Source organism: Dendropsophus ebraccatus, chromosome 12 (assembly GCF_027789765.1).
Source record: "Dendropsophus ebraccatus isolate aDenEbr1 chromosome 12, aDenEbr1.pat, whole genome shotgun sequence".
NCBI classification, from domain to species: domain Eukaryota; kingdom Metazoa; phylum Chordata; class Amphibia; order Anura; family Hylidae; genus Dendropsophus; species Dendropsophus ebraccatus.
In genome coordinates, this window is record NC_091465.1 from 89,849,098 (window position 1) to 89,865,281 (window position 16,184).

At 52.7% G+C, this 16,184-nt stretch overlaps 2 protein-coding genes across 3 annotated transcripts; both read right to left on the minus strand.

The window, feature by feature from the left end:
* Window positions 1-4,793: 4,793 nt before the first annotated feature.
* Window positions 4,794-7,353, minus strand: UBXN10 (UBX domain protein 10). 2 transcript variants are annotated; one of them, XM_069948842.1, is made up of 2 exons: window positions 7,259-7,353; window positions 4,794-6,744 (listed from the first exon to the last, which is right to left on the minus strand). In XM_069948842.1, the coding sequence occupies exon 2, from the start codon at window positions 6,727-6,729 to the stop codon at window positions 5,992-5,994; it is 738 nt and encodes a 245-aa protein (XP_069804943.1). In that variant the 5' UTR covers window positions 6,730-6,744; window positions 7,259-7,353; the 3' UTR covers window positions 4,794-5,991. The 2 variants fall into 2 exon arrangements, with proteins under 2 accessions (XP_069804943.1, XP_069804945.1); XM_069948844.1 differs by having other exon boundaries at window positions 7,185-7,261.
* A 5,408-nt stretch (window positions 7,354-12,761) lies between these two features.
* Window positions 12,762-13,695, minus strand: LOC138768853 (octapeptide-repeat protein T2-like). Its single transcript, XM_069946819.1, has 2 exons — window positions 13,123-13,695; window positions 12,762-13,031 (listed from the first exon to the last, which is right to left on the minus strand). Exons 1-2 carry the CDS (start codon window positions 13,693-13,695, stop codon window positions 12,762-12,764), a joined length of 843 nt encoding a protein of 280 aa, XP_069802920.1.
* Window positions 13,696-16,184: the final 2,489 nt, after the last annotated feature.

Sequence of the window (16,184 nt, forward strand, 5' to 3'; positions counted from 1 at the left end):
GGTGAGGGGGGGGGCAGCTGTATACAGTATTGTGGGGGGGATTGTAGTGTACGGTGAGGGGGGGGCAGCTGTATACAGTATTGTGGGGGGGATTGTAGTGTACGGTGAGGGAGGGGGCAGCTGTATACAGTATTGTGGGGGGGATTGTAGTGTACGGGGGGGCAGCTGTATACAGTATTGTGTGGGGGGATTGTAGTGTACGGTGAGGGGGGGGGCAGCTGTATACAGTATTGTGGGGGGGATTGTAGTGTACGGTGAGGGGGGGGGCAGCTGTATACAGTATTGTGGGGGGGATTGTAGTGTACGTGAGGGAGGGGGCAGCTGCATACAGTATTGTGGGGGGGGGTTGTAGTGTACGGTGAGGGGGGGGGCAGCTGTATACAGTATTGTGGGGGGGATTGTAGTGTACGGGGGGGGGCAGCTGTATACAGTATTGTGGGGGGGATTGTAGTGTACAAGGGAGGGAGCTGTATACAGTATTGTGTGGGGGGATTGTAGTGTACAAGGGAGGGAGCTGTATACAGTATTGTGGGGGGGATTGTAGTGTACAAGGGAGGGAGCTGTATACAGTATTGTGGGGGGGATTGTAGTGTACGGGGGGGCAGCTGTATACAGTATTGGGGGGATTGTAGTGTACGGGGGGGGGAGCAGCTGTATACAGTATTGTGGGGGGATTGTAGTGTACGGTGAGGGAGGGGGCAGCTGTATACAGTATTGTGGGGGGGGATTGTAGTGTACGGTGAGGGAGGGGGCAGCTGTATACAGTATTGTGGGGGGGATTGTAGTGTACGGGGGGGCAGCTGTATACAGTATTGTGGGGGGGATTGTAGTGTACGGTGAGGGAGGGGGCAGCTGTATACAGTATTGTGGGGGGGATTGTAGTGTACGGTGAGGGAGGGGGCAGCTGTATACAGTATTGTGGGGGGGATTGTAGTGTACGGGGGGCAGCTGTATACAGTATTGTGGGGGGATTGTAGTGTACAAGGGAGGGGGCTGTATACAGTATTGTGGGGGGGATTGTAGTGTACGGTGGGGGGCAGCTCTATACAGTATTGTGGGGGGGATTGTAGTGTACGGTGAGGGGGGCAGCTGTATACAGTATTGTGGGGGGATTGTAGTGTACGGGGGGCAGCTGTATACAGTATTGGGGGGATTGTAGTGTACGGGAGGGGGCAGCTGTATACAGTATTGTGGGGGGATTGTAGTGTACGGGGGGGCAGCTGTATACAGTATTGTGGGGGGGATTGTAGTGTACGGGGGGGGGGCAGCTCTATACAGTATTGTGGGGGGGATTGTAGTGTACGGTGAGGGGGGCAGCTGTATACAGTATTGTGGGGGGATTGTAGTGTACGGTGAGGGAGGGGGCAGCTGTATACAGTATTGTGGGGGGGATTGTAGTGTACGGTGAGGGAGGGGGCAGTTGTATACAGTATTGTGGGGGGATTGTAGTGTACAAGGGAGGGGGCTGTATACAGTATTGTGGGGGGGATTGTAGTGTACGGGGGGGGGGCAGCTCTATACAGTATTGTGGGGGGATTGTAGTGTACGGTGAGGGGGGCAGCTGTATACAGTATTGTGGGGGGATTGTAGTGTACGGGGGGCAGCTGTATACAGTATTGGGGGGATTGTAGTGTACGGGAGGGGGCAGCTGTATACAGTATTGTGGGGGGGATTGTAGTGTACGGGGGGGCAGCTGTATACAGTATTGTGGGGGGGGATTGTAGTGTACGGTGGGGGGGCAGCTGTATACAGTATTGTGGGGGGGATTGTAGTGTACGGGGGGGGCAGCTGTATACAGTATTGTGGGGGGGATTGTAGTGTACGGGGGAGCAGCTGTATACAGTATTGTGGGGGGGATTGTAGTGTACGGGGGAGCAGCTGTATACAGTATTGTGGGGGGGGATTGTAGTGTACGGTGGGGGGGGCAGCTGTATACAGTATTGTGGGGGGGGGGCAGCTGTATACAGTATTGTGGGGGGGATTGTAGTGTACGGTGGGGGGGGCAGCTGTATACAGTATTGTGGGGGGGATTGTAGTGTACGGGGGGCAGCTGTATACAGTATTGTGGGGTGGATTGTAGTGTACGGTGAGGGAGGGGGCAGCTGTATACAGTATTGTGGGGGGGATTGTAGTGTACAAGGGAGGGGCTGTATACAGTATTATGGGGGTGGGGGACTGCAGTATACAGGACCAACTATTGCTCCCCCTCCCCTGGGTATGAGGGCAGCTGATCATTCTGGGGGTGGGGGGCCTGGGCAGGTAAGTAAAAGCTTTATAATTTTATACACAGTCGTCAGCTGCGCTACCTATTACATGCAGCAATGCGCACTCCGCAAACTATTTTTTAAATGACAACGAGCTTTGGCTTCAAATCTTTGTCAGATAATCTTTCTGTGCAAATGGACCCTTAGAGATGAGCGAATTTACAGTAATAGCAAAGAGAAACACTTCGCTATCCCTGCAATCAGCCGTCTGCCTTTTTATAGGGGTTCTCCAGCGCTACAAAACATGTCCGCTTCCTTCCAGAGACCGCAACGCTCTGGTTTCCAGGTCAGGTGCGGTTTGCAATTGGACTTACAATTAGAGTTACAAAACATACAGCCAACCTGAAGACAAGAGCGGTGCTGCTGTCTCTGGAAGGAAGCGGACATGTTTTTCTAATGCTGGAGAACCCCTTTAACTAGTTTGTCTAAGAGTCCGTTTACACAGATTATCTGCCAAGATTTAAAGCCAAAGCCAGGAACAGACTATAAACACAGAACAGGTCATAAATAGAGATGAGCGACCCTGGAGCAGCTGGAGTTCATCCGAACTTTTGGCATGTGATTAGCGGTGGCTGCTGAACTTAGATAAAGCCCTAAGGCTATGTGGAAATCATGGATATAGTCATTGGCTGTATCTATGTTTTCCAGACAACCTTAGAGCTTTATCCAAGTTCAGCAGCTCCAGCTAATCACATGCCGAACGTTCGGGTTCGGATGGACTCTAACCTGAACCCGGTTCGCTCATCTCTAGTCATAAAGGAAAGCTTGATATTTCTCCCCTTGTCAAATCTATTCCTGGCTTTGGGGGGGGGGGGGGGGGGGGGGGGGGGGGGTGCGCGCGCTGCCCGGGTCATCGCTGATCGTCTGGGCAGCCCACAGGATTCAGCGTCTGCTGCCGACGCTCCTATTCAACAGAGTGACACAGCAGATCGTTGCTGTATCAGTCGCTTGTTTTTCAACATGTTGAAAAACAAGCAACTGCAACGATCAGCTGACATGAACGATGTCGGCTGATCGTTGCACTCTATTCCACGGGACGATTATTATGTCCGTAGCGGCCGAATACAGATGATAATCGTTCCGTGGAATAGGGCCTTTAGGGTCTGCTAGATTGCTGCTCGTTTACTGGGCCTATTCCACGGCTCAATGATTGTTGAGCGAGGGCTGCAGGGATATTGTTACCGATGTCCTTGCAGCATCATTCATTACCTGTCCGGGCTTCTTCTCCGTGCTGTCTTCCTCCCTGGTTCCAGCGTGCTCTATCTTCAGCGTGGCCGGTCAGCTGACCAGCCACACTCAGCCAATCACAGGCCGCGGTGGTTCCGGCCTGTGATTGGCTGAGCGCTCCGTCAGCTGACCGGCCATTCTGAAGATAGAGCGCGCGGGACCCGGGGATGAAGACAGCACCGAGAAGACCTGACAGGTAATGTATGATGATGCTGCTGCTACTTCGTCGGTCGCCCGCCGTGCATCGCTATTCAACCGTAGCGATGCGCAGTGGGGGAATGATGATTTTAGGTCTGGCCCTAAATGAACTATCAGACGATGACACGATTATCGGCTGATCGTTCTCTCTTTCACCAAACGATAATCGGCCTAATAGGCATATAATCTTCCTGTGTAAACAGACCCTTACCTGCTGCTAGTTCCCCTTTAAGAGTCATTACTATGTAGTAAACACTGGACAGTTCTGGGTTAATATCACAATCATCTTTATATTCTGCTCATCAGTTGCACATCTGGTGAATAAGACGATGAAACACGAGAATCACAGATACAAAAGAAAAATCCCAAATCACTACGATCAACCCAAGAGGTGACCTCGTCTATAGAAGGTCAGGTGGGTGTGGCTAATACTCGTTATATATTACAGGAGTGGCCACCTGGGGCTCCGGGATTCACACATTATACATTAAAGGGGTGATCCAGCGCTACAAAAACATGGCCACTGTCCCCCTACTGTTGTCTCCAGATTGGGTGGGGTTTCAAACTCTGTTCCGTTAAAGTAAATGAAACTTTATTGCAAACTACAACTGACCTGGAGACGAGAGGGTAGTGTTTTTGTAGCGATGGATAACCCCTTTAATTCAGTGTTTCCCAAATGGTCACCCTCCAGCTGTCGTGTCTGGACAGCATCACTCATTGTATAGGGCAGAGATGGGGAGCCCCTCCGCCCTCCAGTTGTCGTAAAACTACAACTCCCATCGTGTCTGGAGGGCCAAAGATTCCTTATCCCTGGTATAGGGCAATGCTCTCCAGATGATGACAAACTCCCATCATGCCCTGGCAGATAGTTAACCTATGAATGGGGCAGGTGTGATCTCCAACCTGTGGTTATCTGGAGGAAGCATGCTGGGAGTTGTAGTTTTGCCACAGGATGGATATCAGTGCCCTACACTATGCACAATGCAGTCAGGTCATGCTGGGAGTTGTAGTTTACCCATAGGGAGAATCCATTGAGTCCTCTGGCTCATAGGTTTACATCACAGGTGTTAAGCGTGGCGCATACCCCCCCCCCCCCCCCCCCTTCGCTGTCCAGACATGATGGGAGCTTTCCCGTGACTACAACTCCTATCGAGTTTACCACCCAACTCTCCTAGAACACTGAATGGCAATAAGCTGATCTGGGCAGGAGTCATGGCCTGTACATCTTCTATCATAGGGGATCCCACCCACCTTTCCCGGACCCCTGAATGCAAGATGTCTGGTACTGGATTGGTTCATCCTCTGATTTCTAATTGGTATGTAACTCAGTCTGTCAGGAGCTTGGGGAAGCTGGGTCACATGTTATGCTGACCACAAAACACTGCCATTCTGTTACAATGTTGTATCTTAGGGGGGTCATGGCCTGGTAAGGGGACACCGCTGATCGATGATATCAACATCAGGGTCTCCCGACCTGTGGCCCTTCACCTCTCCCATCATGCCCTGAAAGCCCTCGGTTTTGGTTGGGACGCCCTGATGTATGGGGTCAGTCCCTGCCCGGGGGCGCTCCACCTCTCCCATCATGCCCTGAGAGCCCTCGGTTTTGATTGGAACGCCCTGATGTATGGGGTCAGTCCCTGCCCGGGGGCCCTCCACCTCTCCCATCATGCCCTGAGAGCCCTCTGTTTTGATTGGGACGCCCTGATATATGGGGTCAGTTCCTGACCGGGGGCGCTCCACCTCTCCCATCATGCCCTGAGAGCCCTCGGTTTTGGTCAGGAGACCCTGATGTATGGGGTCAGTCCCTAACCGGGGACGCTCCACCTCTCCCATCATGCCCTGAGAGCCCTCGGTTTTGATTGGGACGCCCTGATGTATGGGGTCAGTCCCTGACCGGGGGCGCTCCACCTCTCCCAACATGCCCTGAGAGCCGTTGGTTTCGGTTGGGACACCCTGATGTATAGGGTCAGTCCCTGCCCGGGGTTCCTCAACCTCTCCCATCATGCCCTGAGAGCCCTCGGTTTTGGTCAGGAGACCCTGATGTATGGGGTCAGTTCCTGACCGGGGGCGCTCCACCTCTCCCATCATGCCCTGAGAGCCGTTGGTTTTGGTTGGGACGCCCTGATGTATAGGGTCAGTCCCTGCCCGGGGGCACTCCACCTCTCCCATCATGCCCTGAGAGCCGTTGGTTTCGGTTGGGACACCCTGATGTATGGGGTCAGTCCCTGCCCGGGGGCACTCCACCTCTCCCATCATGCCCTGAGAGCCGTTGGTTTCGGTTGGGACACCCTGATGTATGGGGTCAGTCCCTGGCGAGTCGCTGGATGCACAGCAGGGACTTGTTGGGGATGGCGCACTCCTGGAGGGTCCGGCTGAGGTCGGTGAAGCTGCGCCTCGGCACCTCCATGGACTCTACACTGCAGTCCTTACAAGAGGTCCCCGTCTTCTCCTCCGCTGCTGCCAGGACGGCAAAGAGTGTGTCCGAGGGGCGGAAGAATCGCTCAAACCTCTGGCCAGAGTGGGACCTGATGGCCAGGAGCAGTCGGGGCTCCTCTTCAGACGGCAGCGGTGGCTCCAGCACTACAGAGTCCTCCATGCTGACTGTCTCCCCTCCGCCGTGCTGAGGCCTGGGTAGCTCACGATACAGAGTCTTGGTGTGGTGGCGATGGCGGACCTCAGTGGCTAGCCTCATGGCGCCAGTTTTATGGACCAGTTCATCCTCTGCATTGTCTCCGCCAGTGGCTGCACCGATGGAGGGGAGGACGCGGTAGCGGTTGAGGCTGGAGGATGGCGGTCTGCACGGAAGCTGGTGGAGAAGCTCCGGGATGTCTTCCTGACTTATCCTGGTAGCAGACAAGGGTCTCGCTGATGACACCCTGGGAGTGGGTGACGTGCGGCAGGAGTAGACCTCCATGTTGTGGGCGGAGCCCTGCGGGGTGGTCCTGGTGCGACCTTTGGCAGATTTGGGTCTGGTGACGTGCATCCTCTGGAGGGGGTCCCCGGCACCAGAAGAACTGAGGCCGGTGGGGGCGGAGGCCATGTCTATTCACTGCATCTGAAAGAGGTGACACCAAATCAGGGTCCACCGCAGCAGAGGGGTCCCCCGAACATAGACACCCCCCAACACTACCATCAGTAGGGGACAACAGAAGCAATCACCTCCCACCCACAATATATGGAGGAATAAGGACACTACCCACCACTAGGGGGCGTCCTCTAAACCACTGCTCCTAAGACTCTCCAGCTATTGCAAAAACTACAACTCCCAGCATGCCCGGACAGCCTTTGGTGACCATGGCCTGATGGGAGTTGTAGTTTTGCAGCAGCTTGGGAGACACAAGTTAGGAAACTGTCCTATACCCCCAGGTATACAGCAATACTGCGTCACCCCTCACAGCACCCCTATAAATAGTACAGTCCACCTGGGCAGCTCTTATATCCTACGACAGATCGGAATAATCCATTAATGAAAAGGGTGAAAGGAGAAATACCGACCCTGTAACCACGTCCCTTCATAAGTCCCTATGTGTTTCCCACGTCACCCACGAACTCTGCAGTCCCCCGGTTACCTGTCCGCGGCCGCTCCTATCGCCGCCATCCGCCCGTCCAGTAGCGGCTAGTAAACAACCCCGTCTCCCGGAGTAACCGAGCGTCACACGCCGGCCTGACGTCATCGCGTGCGTACGCATCATCGACTGTGGAAGAGATGTCGCTGTCCCGGCAGCTGCCATATTTTTGGCGGTTTACTGTGTCGCACCTGCTGAGAATTTGTTACAATTGTATCTGATTGTATCCAGTGTAGGTGGAGCTCTGTACTCCACCCTGATATAGTGTATGTGGAGCTCTGTACTCCACACTGATATAGTGTAGGTGGAGCTGTGTACTCCACACTGATATAGTGTAGGTGGAGCTGTGTACTCCACACTGATATAGTGTATGTGTAGGTGGAGCTCTGTACTCCACCCTGATATAGTGTATGTGTAGATGGTGCTGTGTACTCCACACTGATATAGTGTATGTGTAGCTCTGTACTCCACACTGATATAGTGTATGTGTAGCTCTGTACTCCACACTGATATAGTGTAGGTGGAGCTGTGTACTCCACACTGATATAGTATATGTGTAGGTGGAGCTCTGTACTCCACACTGATATAGTGTATGTGTAGGTGGAGCTCTGTACTCCACACTGATATAGTGTATGTGTAGATGGTGCTGTGTACTCCACACTGATATAGTGTATGTGTAGATGGTGCTGTGTACTCCACCCTGATATAGTGTATGTGTAGGTGGAGCTCTGTACTCCACCCTGATATAGTGTATGTGTAGATGGTGCTCTGTACTCCACACTTACATAGTGTATGTATACACAGTGCTCTGTACTCCACCCTGATATAGTGTATGTGTAGATGGTGCTCTGTACTCCAAACTTATATAGTGTATGTATACACAGTGCTCTGTACTCCACCCTGATATAGTGTATGTGTAGATGGTGCTGTGTACTCCACACTGATATAGTGTATGTGTAGCTCTGTACTCCACACTGATATAGTGTATGTGTAGATGGTGCTGTGTACTCCACCCTGATATAGTGTATGTGTAGGTGGAGCTCTGTACTCCACACTGATATAGTGTATGTGTAGATGGAGCTCTGTACTCCACCCTGATATAGTGTATGTGTAGGTGGAGCTCTGTACTCCACACTGATATAGTGTATGTGTAGATGGTGCTGTGTACTCCACACTGATATAGTGTATGTGTAGGTGGAGCTCTGTACTCCACACTGATATAGTGTATGTGTAGATGGAGCTGTGTACTCCACCCTGATATAGTGTATGTGTAGCTCTGTACTCCACACTGATATAGTGTATGTGTAGGTGTAGCTCTGTACTCCACACTGATATAGTGTATGTGTAGATGGAGCTCTGTACTCCACACTGATATAGTGTATGTGTAGATGGAGCTGTGTACTCCACACTGATATAGTGTATGTGTAGCTCTGTACTCCACACTGATATAGTGTATGTGTAGGTGTAGCTCTGTACTCCACACTGATATAGTGTATGTGTAGATGGAGCTGTGTACTCCACACTGATATAGTATATGTGTAGGTGGAACTCTGTACTCCACACTGATATAGTGTATGTGTAGATGGAGATGTGTACTCCACACTGATATAGTGTTTGTGTAGGTGGAGCTCTGTACTCCACACTGATATAGTGTATGTGTAGGTGGTGCTGTGTACTCCACACTGATATAGTGTATGTGTATGTGTAGCTCTGTACTCCACACTGATATAGTGTATGTGTAGGTGGAGCTCTGTACTCCACACTGATATAGTGTATGTGTAGATGGAGCTCTGTACTCCACACTGATATAGTGTATGTGTAGGTGGAGCTCTGTACTCCACACTGATATAGTGTATGTGTAGATGGAGCTGTGTACTCCACACTGATATAGTATATGTGTGGATGGTGCTGTGTACTCCACACTGATATAGTATATGTGTAGATGGAGCTGTGTACTCCACACTGATATAGTGTATGTGTAGGTGGAGCTCTGTACTCCACACTGATATAGTGTATGTGTGGATGGTGCTGTGTACTCCACACTGATATAGTGTGTGTGTGGATGGAGCTCTGTACTCCACCCTGATATAGTGTATGTGTAGCTCTGTACTCCACACTGATATAGTGTATGTGTAGATGGTGCTGTGTACTCCACCCTGATATAGTGTATGTGTAGATGGAGCTCTGTACTCCACACTGATATAGTGTATGTGTAGATGGAGCTGTGTACTCCACACTGATATAGTGTATGTGTAGATGGTGCTGTGTACTCCACCCTGATATAGTGTATGTGTAGATGGTGCTGTGTACTCCACACTGATATAGTGTATGTGTAGCTCTGTACTCCACACTGATATAGTGTATGTGTAGCTCTGTACTCCACACTGATATAGTGTATGTGTAGATGGAGCTCTGTACTCCACACTGATATAGTGTATGTGTAGATGGTGCTGTGTACTCCACACTGATATAGTGTATGTGTAGATGGTGCTGTGTACTCCACACTGATATAGTGTATGTGTAGATGGTGCTGTGTACTCCACCCTGATATAGTGTATGTGTAGCTCTGTACTCCACCCTGATATAGTGTATGTGTAGATGGTGCTGTGTACTCCACACTGATATAGTGTATGTGTAGATGGAGCTCTGTACTCCACACTGATATAGTGTGTGTGTGGATGGAGCTCTGTACTTCACCCTGATATAGTGTATGTGTAGATGGAGCTCTGTACTCCACACTGATATAGTGTATGTGTAGATGTATGTAGACTTCTAGTCCTCGGCGTGTGTTGAGGTTATCTGTAGGCTAGTCCTCTCCTGAAGGGCTTAGAAGAGCATCATACAATGTGTTTGGTGCTTCAAGAAAGAGAGTTGTGAGAGCTGGCTGTTCTGCATCCTACCCATGCGGGGTCTGACTAAGAACTAACACTGACTTGGAGGCTCCTCCCCTTCCCGTCCAGCATGTGTGTGTAGCACGCTGTGGTTGGGTGGAAAGTGTGCAATAGAGAAACAGAATAGAAAAGCGAGAATTGGGCAGAAGAAAGGAGAAATCCTACTAGACAACAGAATCTGGTACATACACAAACCATAACCCTTTTGTATACTTCAGCCGTGCAGTTTCTAAACCTTAGTTACACACTATAGCGACATCTAGAGGTCATCTTCAGTAACACAACAGCTATAGTGAAATCACAGATAAGTACAGACTTTTATGAGGGGTGTAAAAAATAGCAACACCCACAGTGGGACACCACACAACCAGTATCTGATGATCTATAGCATAGCTAGTAATGGGGTCTGGGGCTCCTAGTGACCTCCATCAATGTGCTAGGGGTAGCTGGAATCTCCTGGCTCCTTGGCCCGATCCCAGCTGCCCCCTCGTGCCCCCAGCTGATCTGTTACTGCAGGTAAATATTTAAGATTCTGATCTTTATCACAAATTATGAGAAGTGACATCATGTCCAGCTGAATAAGCAGAAAGTCATTCCCAAGGTCTGGAACTGCTGTGCCCTGTGCTTTCCTCTGCTGTGCCCCCACAGCCCCGTGCTGTGCTCCCCTCTGCTGTACCCCCACAGCCCCCTGTGCTCCCCTCTGCTGTACCCCCACAGCCCCCTGTGCTCTGCCATGTGCTCCCCTCTGCTGTACCCCCACAGCCCCCTGTGCTCTGCCCTCTGCTCCCCTCTGCTTTGCCCTGAACCCCTATCTGCTGTAACCAGTGCCCCACAGCCCCCTCTACTGTGCCCTGTGCCCCCCTCTACTGTGCCCTGAGCCCCTATATGCTATAACCAGTGCCCCCACAGCCCCCACTGCTCTACTCTGTGCTCCCCTCTACTGTGCTCCCACAGCCCCCTGTGCTCCCCTCTACTGTGCCCCCACAGCCCCCTGTGCTCCCCTCTACTGTGCCCCCCTCTACTGTGCCCCCACAGCCCCCTGTGCTCCCCTCTACTGTGCCCCCACAGCCCCCTGTGCTCCCCTCTACTGTGCCCCCACAGCCCCCTGTGCTCCCCTCTACTGTGCCCCCCTCTACTGTGCCCCCACAGCCCCCTGTGCTCCCCTCTACTGTGCTCCCACAGCCCCCTGTGCTCCCCTCTACTGTGCCCCCACAGCCCCCTGTGCTCCCCTCTACTGTGCCCCCCTCTACTGTGCCCCCACAGCCCCCTGTGCTCCCCTCTACTGTGCCCCCACAGCCTCCTGTGCTCCCCTCTGCTGTGCCCCCACAGCCCCCTGTGCTCCCCTCTGCTGTGCCCCCACAGCCCCCTGTGCTCCCCTCTGCTGTGCCCCCACAGCCCCCTGTGCTCCCCTCTGCTGTGCCCCCACAGCCCCCTGTGCTGTAACTGGTAATTAAAAAGAAGGAGAATGGAGGAAGGGGTAAGGGATCTGAAGGGGGGAGGGGTAAAGGACTTGAAGGAAGGAAGGGAGGGGGAAGGGACCCGAGGGGGGGTGAGGGGGAATTCAGAGAAGGTTCTATAACACCAGCAGACCCCAGAGGAAAGCTGAGATGCCACCCATTAAACCACCAGTCAAGAGGTTGGGGTGGTCTTCAACAGGTTCTTGTACATATCAGTGTCTTGGAATTGCATCCACGGAAACCACCAGGTGCGGTAAAGATGATGGGACTTATTCTGAATGCTTGAGGTGAGGTCCACCATGTACATGAGCTTGTTGACCTTAGTAATCCATAGGGGGAGAGTAAAGTGGGAGAGCGGCCAGAAATGAGATGCTGGTGGAAAGGTAAGGTCCGAGTGGAGCAAGGTCAGGGAGGAAACACTTAGGGTCCTATTACACGGGACGATTATCGTGCGAAAAATCGTTTAAGCGTTTGAATTTAAACGATAATCGTTCTGTGTAATTGCAGGCAATGTTCGAAAATCGTTCGTATGTCGTTGGTCGTTTATTTAGATCTGAACCTAAAATTATCGCTAATCGTTCGCTGTAATTCCACGTTCGTTCGCTCAAGTTGCGCGTTTTTCGCTAATCGATCAGTGTAATTGCACATTGTTTATTGTTTTTCTGGGATCAGAAGGAATAAACGATCATAGAAACAATTGTAACTAACGATTATCGTTCTGTGTAATATGGTGAACGATTTCAGATTACCGATAAACAATCTCGTTTGCGATTGTTTATCATTAGTCGTTAATTGTTAAAAATCGCTCAGTGTAATAGGACCCTTAGCCAGGCCCTGCTAGACAAAACATTCCCCATTCTCAAGTTTCCCGCTTTAACCCATTTTTGGAAAACCTGATGAGAGAGACTGGGAGGAAAATCAAGGTGTCCAAGAACGGGGACCAAAGAGGAGTTCACAGACAGGAAATGTTGACGCATCAGCTCCTGCGAGCATACCGCCAGGGCGGGTCCTAGGGTAGGGTGGCACCTTAGTGTAGCTACCTGGGGACTCTTTACCCAAGCAATGGCCTGCAATGGAAAGTGTGTGTAAGGTTACTCAATGGTAATGCAGGGCTTTCTGCCCCTTCTCCCTGGACGCTCTCTTCCCTCCAGGTTTTTTCTAGTGCTGCCCCTTCTCCCTGGACGCTCTCTTCTCTCCAGGTTTCCTCTGGTGCTGCCCCTTCTCCCTGGACGCTCTCTTCTCTTCAGGTTTCCTCTGTTGCTGCCCCTTCTCCCTGGACGCTCTCTTCTCTCCAGGTTTCCTCTGGTGCTGCCCCTTCTCCCTGGACGCTCTCTTCTCTCCAAGTTTCCTCTGGTGCTGCCCCTTCTCCCCAGACGCTCTCTTCTCTCCAGGTTTCCTCTGGTGCTGCCCCTTCTCCCTGGACGCTCTCTTCTCTCCAGGTTTTCTCTAGTGCTGCCCCTTCTCCCATTATGCTCTCTTCTCTCTAGGTTTCCTCTGGTGCTGCCCCTTCTCCCATTACGCTCTCTTCCCTCCGGGTTTCTTCTGGTGTTGCCCCTTCTCCCTGGATGCTCTCTTCTCTCCAGGTTTCCTCTGGTGCTGCCCCTTCTCCCTGGACGCTCTCTTGTCTCCAGGTTTCCTCTGTTGCTGCCCCTTCTCCCATTACGCTCTCTTCTCTCCAGGTTTCCTCTGTTGCTGCCCCTTCTCCCATTACGCTCTCTTCTCTCCAGGTTTCCTCTGGTGCTGCCCCTTCTCCCTGGATGCTCTCTTCTCTCCAGGTTTCCTCTGGTGCTGCCCCTTCTCCCCAGACGCTATCTTCTCTCCAGGTTTCCTCTGGTGCTGCCCCTTCTCCCTGGACGCTCTCTTGTCTCCAGGTTTCCTCTGTTGCTGCCCCTTCTCCCATTACGCTCTCTTCTCTCCAGGTTTCCTCTGGTGCTGCCCCTTCTCCCCAGACGCTATCTTCTCTCCAGGTTTCCTCTGGTGCTGCCCCTTCTCCCTGGACGCTCTCTTGTCTCCAGGTTTCCTCTGTTGCTGCCCCTTCTCCCATTACGCTCTCTTCTCTCCAGGCTTCCTCTGGTGCTGCCCCTTCTCCCATTACGCTCTCTTCCCTCCAGTTTTTTTCTAGTGTTGCCCCTTCTCCCTGGATGCTCTCTTCTTTTCAGGTTTCCTTTGGTGGTGCCCCTTCTCTCTGGATGCTCTTTTCTCTCCAGGTTTACTCTAGTGCTGCCCCTTCTCCCCGGACGCTCTCTTCTGCCTAGGTTTCCTCTGTTGCTGCCCCTTCTCCCTGGACGCTCTCTTCTTTCTGGTTTCCTCTGGTGCTGCCCCTTCTCCCATTACGCTCTCTTCTCTCTAGGTTTCCTCTGGTGCTGCCCCTTCTCCCCGGACACACTCTTCTCTCCAGGTTTCCTCTAGTGCTGCCCCTTCTCCCTGGACGCTCTCTTCTCTTCAGGTTTCCTCTGGTGCTGCCCCTTTTCCCATTACGCTCTCTTCTCTCTAGGTTTCCTCTGGTGCTGCCCCTTCTCCCTGGACGCTCTCTTCTCTCCAGGTTTCCTCTAGTGCTGCCCCTTCTCCCTGGACGCTCTCTTCTCTCCAGGTTTTCTCTGGTGCTGCCCCTTCTCCCTGGACGCTCTCTTCTCTCCAGGTTTCCTCTGGTGCTGCCCCTTCTCCCATTACGCTCTCTTCTCTCTAGGTTTCCTCTGGTGCTGCCCCTTCTCCCTGGACGCTCTCTTCTCTCCAGGTTTCCTCTAGTGCTGCCCCTTCTCCCTGGATGCTCTCTTTTCTCCAGGTTTCCTCTGGTGCTGCCCCTTCTCCCATTACGCTCTCTTCCCTCCAGGTTTCCTCTGGTGCTGCCCCTTCTCCCTGGACGCTCTCTTCTCTTTAGGTTTCTTCTGGTGCTGCCCCTTCTCCCTGGACGTTCTCTTCTCTCCAGGTTTCCTCTAGTGCTGCCCCTTCTCCCTGGACGCTCTCTTCTCTCCAGGTTTCCTCTAGTGCTGCCCCTTCTCCCCAGACGCTCTCTTCTCTACAGGTTTCCTCTAGTGCTGCCCCTTCTCCCCAGACGCTCTCTTCTCTCCAGGTTTCCTCTAGTGCTGCCCCTTCTCTCTAGATGCTCTCTTCTCTCCAGGTTTCCTCTGGTGCTGCCCCTTCTCCCGGACGCTCTCTTCTCTCCAGGTTTCCTATAGTGCTGCCCCTTCTCCCCGGACGCTGTCTTCTCTCCAGGTTTGCTCTGGTGCTGCCCCTTCTCCTTGGACGCTCTCTTCTCTCCAGTTTTCCTCTGGTGCTGCCCCTTCTCCCCGGATGCTCTCTTCTCTCCAGGTTTCCTCTAGTGCTGCCCCTTCTCCCCGGACGCTCTCTTCTCTCCAGGTTTCCTCTGGTGCTGCCCCTTCTCCCTGGACGCTTTCTTCTCACCAGGTTTCCTCTGGTGCTGCCCCCTCTCCTTGGACGCTCTCTTCTCTCCAGGTTTCCTCTGGTGCTGCCCCTTCTCCCCGGACACACTCTTCTCTCCAGGTTTCCTCTGGTGCTGCCCCTTCTCCCCGGACGCTCTCTTCTATCCAGGTTTCCTCTGGTATTGCCCCTTCTCCCCGGACGCTCTCTTCTCCCCAGGCTTCCTCTGGTGCTGCCCCTTCTCCTTGGACGCTCTCTTCTATCCAGGTTTCCTCTGGTATTGCCCCTTCTCCCCGGACACACTCTTCTCTCCAGGTTTCCTCTAGTGCTGCCCCTTCTCTCTAGACGCTCTCTTCTCTCCAGGTTTCCTCTGGTGCTGCCCCTTCTCCTTGGACGCTCTGTTCTCTCTAGGTTTCCTCTGGTGCTGCCCCTTCTCCCCGGACACACTCTTCTCTCCAGGTTTCCTCTAGTGCTGCCCCTTCTCTCTAGACGCTCTCTTCTCTCCAGGTTTCCTCTAGTGCTGCCCCTTCTCTCTAGACGCTCTCTTCTCTCCAGGTTTCCTCTGGTGCTGCCCCTTTTCCTTGGACGCTCTGTTCTCTCTAGTTTTCCTCTGGTGCTGCCTCTTCTCCCTGGACGCTCTCTTTTCTCCAGGTTTCCTCTGGTGCTGCCCCTTCTCCCTGGACGCTCTCTTCTCTCTAGTTTTCCTCTGGTGCTGCCCCTTCTCCCCGGACGCTCTCTTCTCTCCAGGTTTCCTCTGGTGCTGCCCCTTCTCCCCAGACGCTCTCTTCTCTCTAGTTTTCCTCTGGTGCTGCCCCTTCTCCCCAGACACACTCTTCTCTCCAGGTTTCCTCTAGTGCTGCCCCTTCTCCCCAGACACACTCTTCTCTCCAGGTTTCCTCTGGTGCTGCCCCTTCTCCCTGGACGCTCTCTTCTCTCTAGTTTTCCTCTGGTGCTGCCCCTTCTCCCCGGACACACTCTTCTCTCCAGGTTTCCTCTAGTGCTGCCCCTTCTCTCTAGACGCTCTCTTCTCTCCAGGTTTCCTCTGGTGCTGCCCCTTCTCCCTTGATGCTCTCTTCCCTCCTGTCACTGACGCCTCCAGGTTTCCTGTTATTTCTGGCATCCATGTTTGCTTTCACAATGTCGCTTCCCACCTCTGCATTAGTGATTCTTGCGAACACTCTGTGTACAAGGGCAGAATGACGT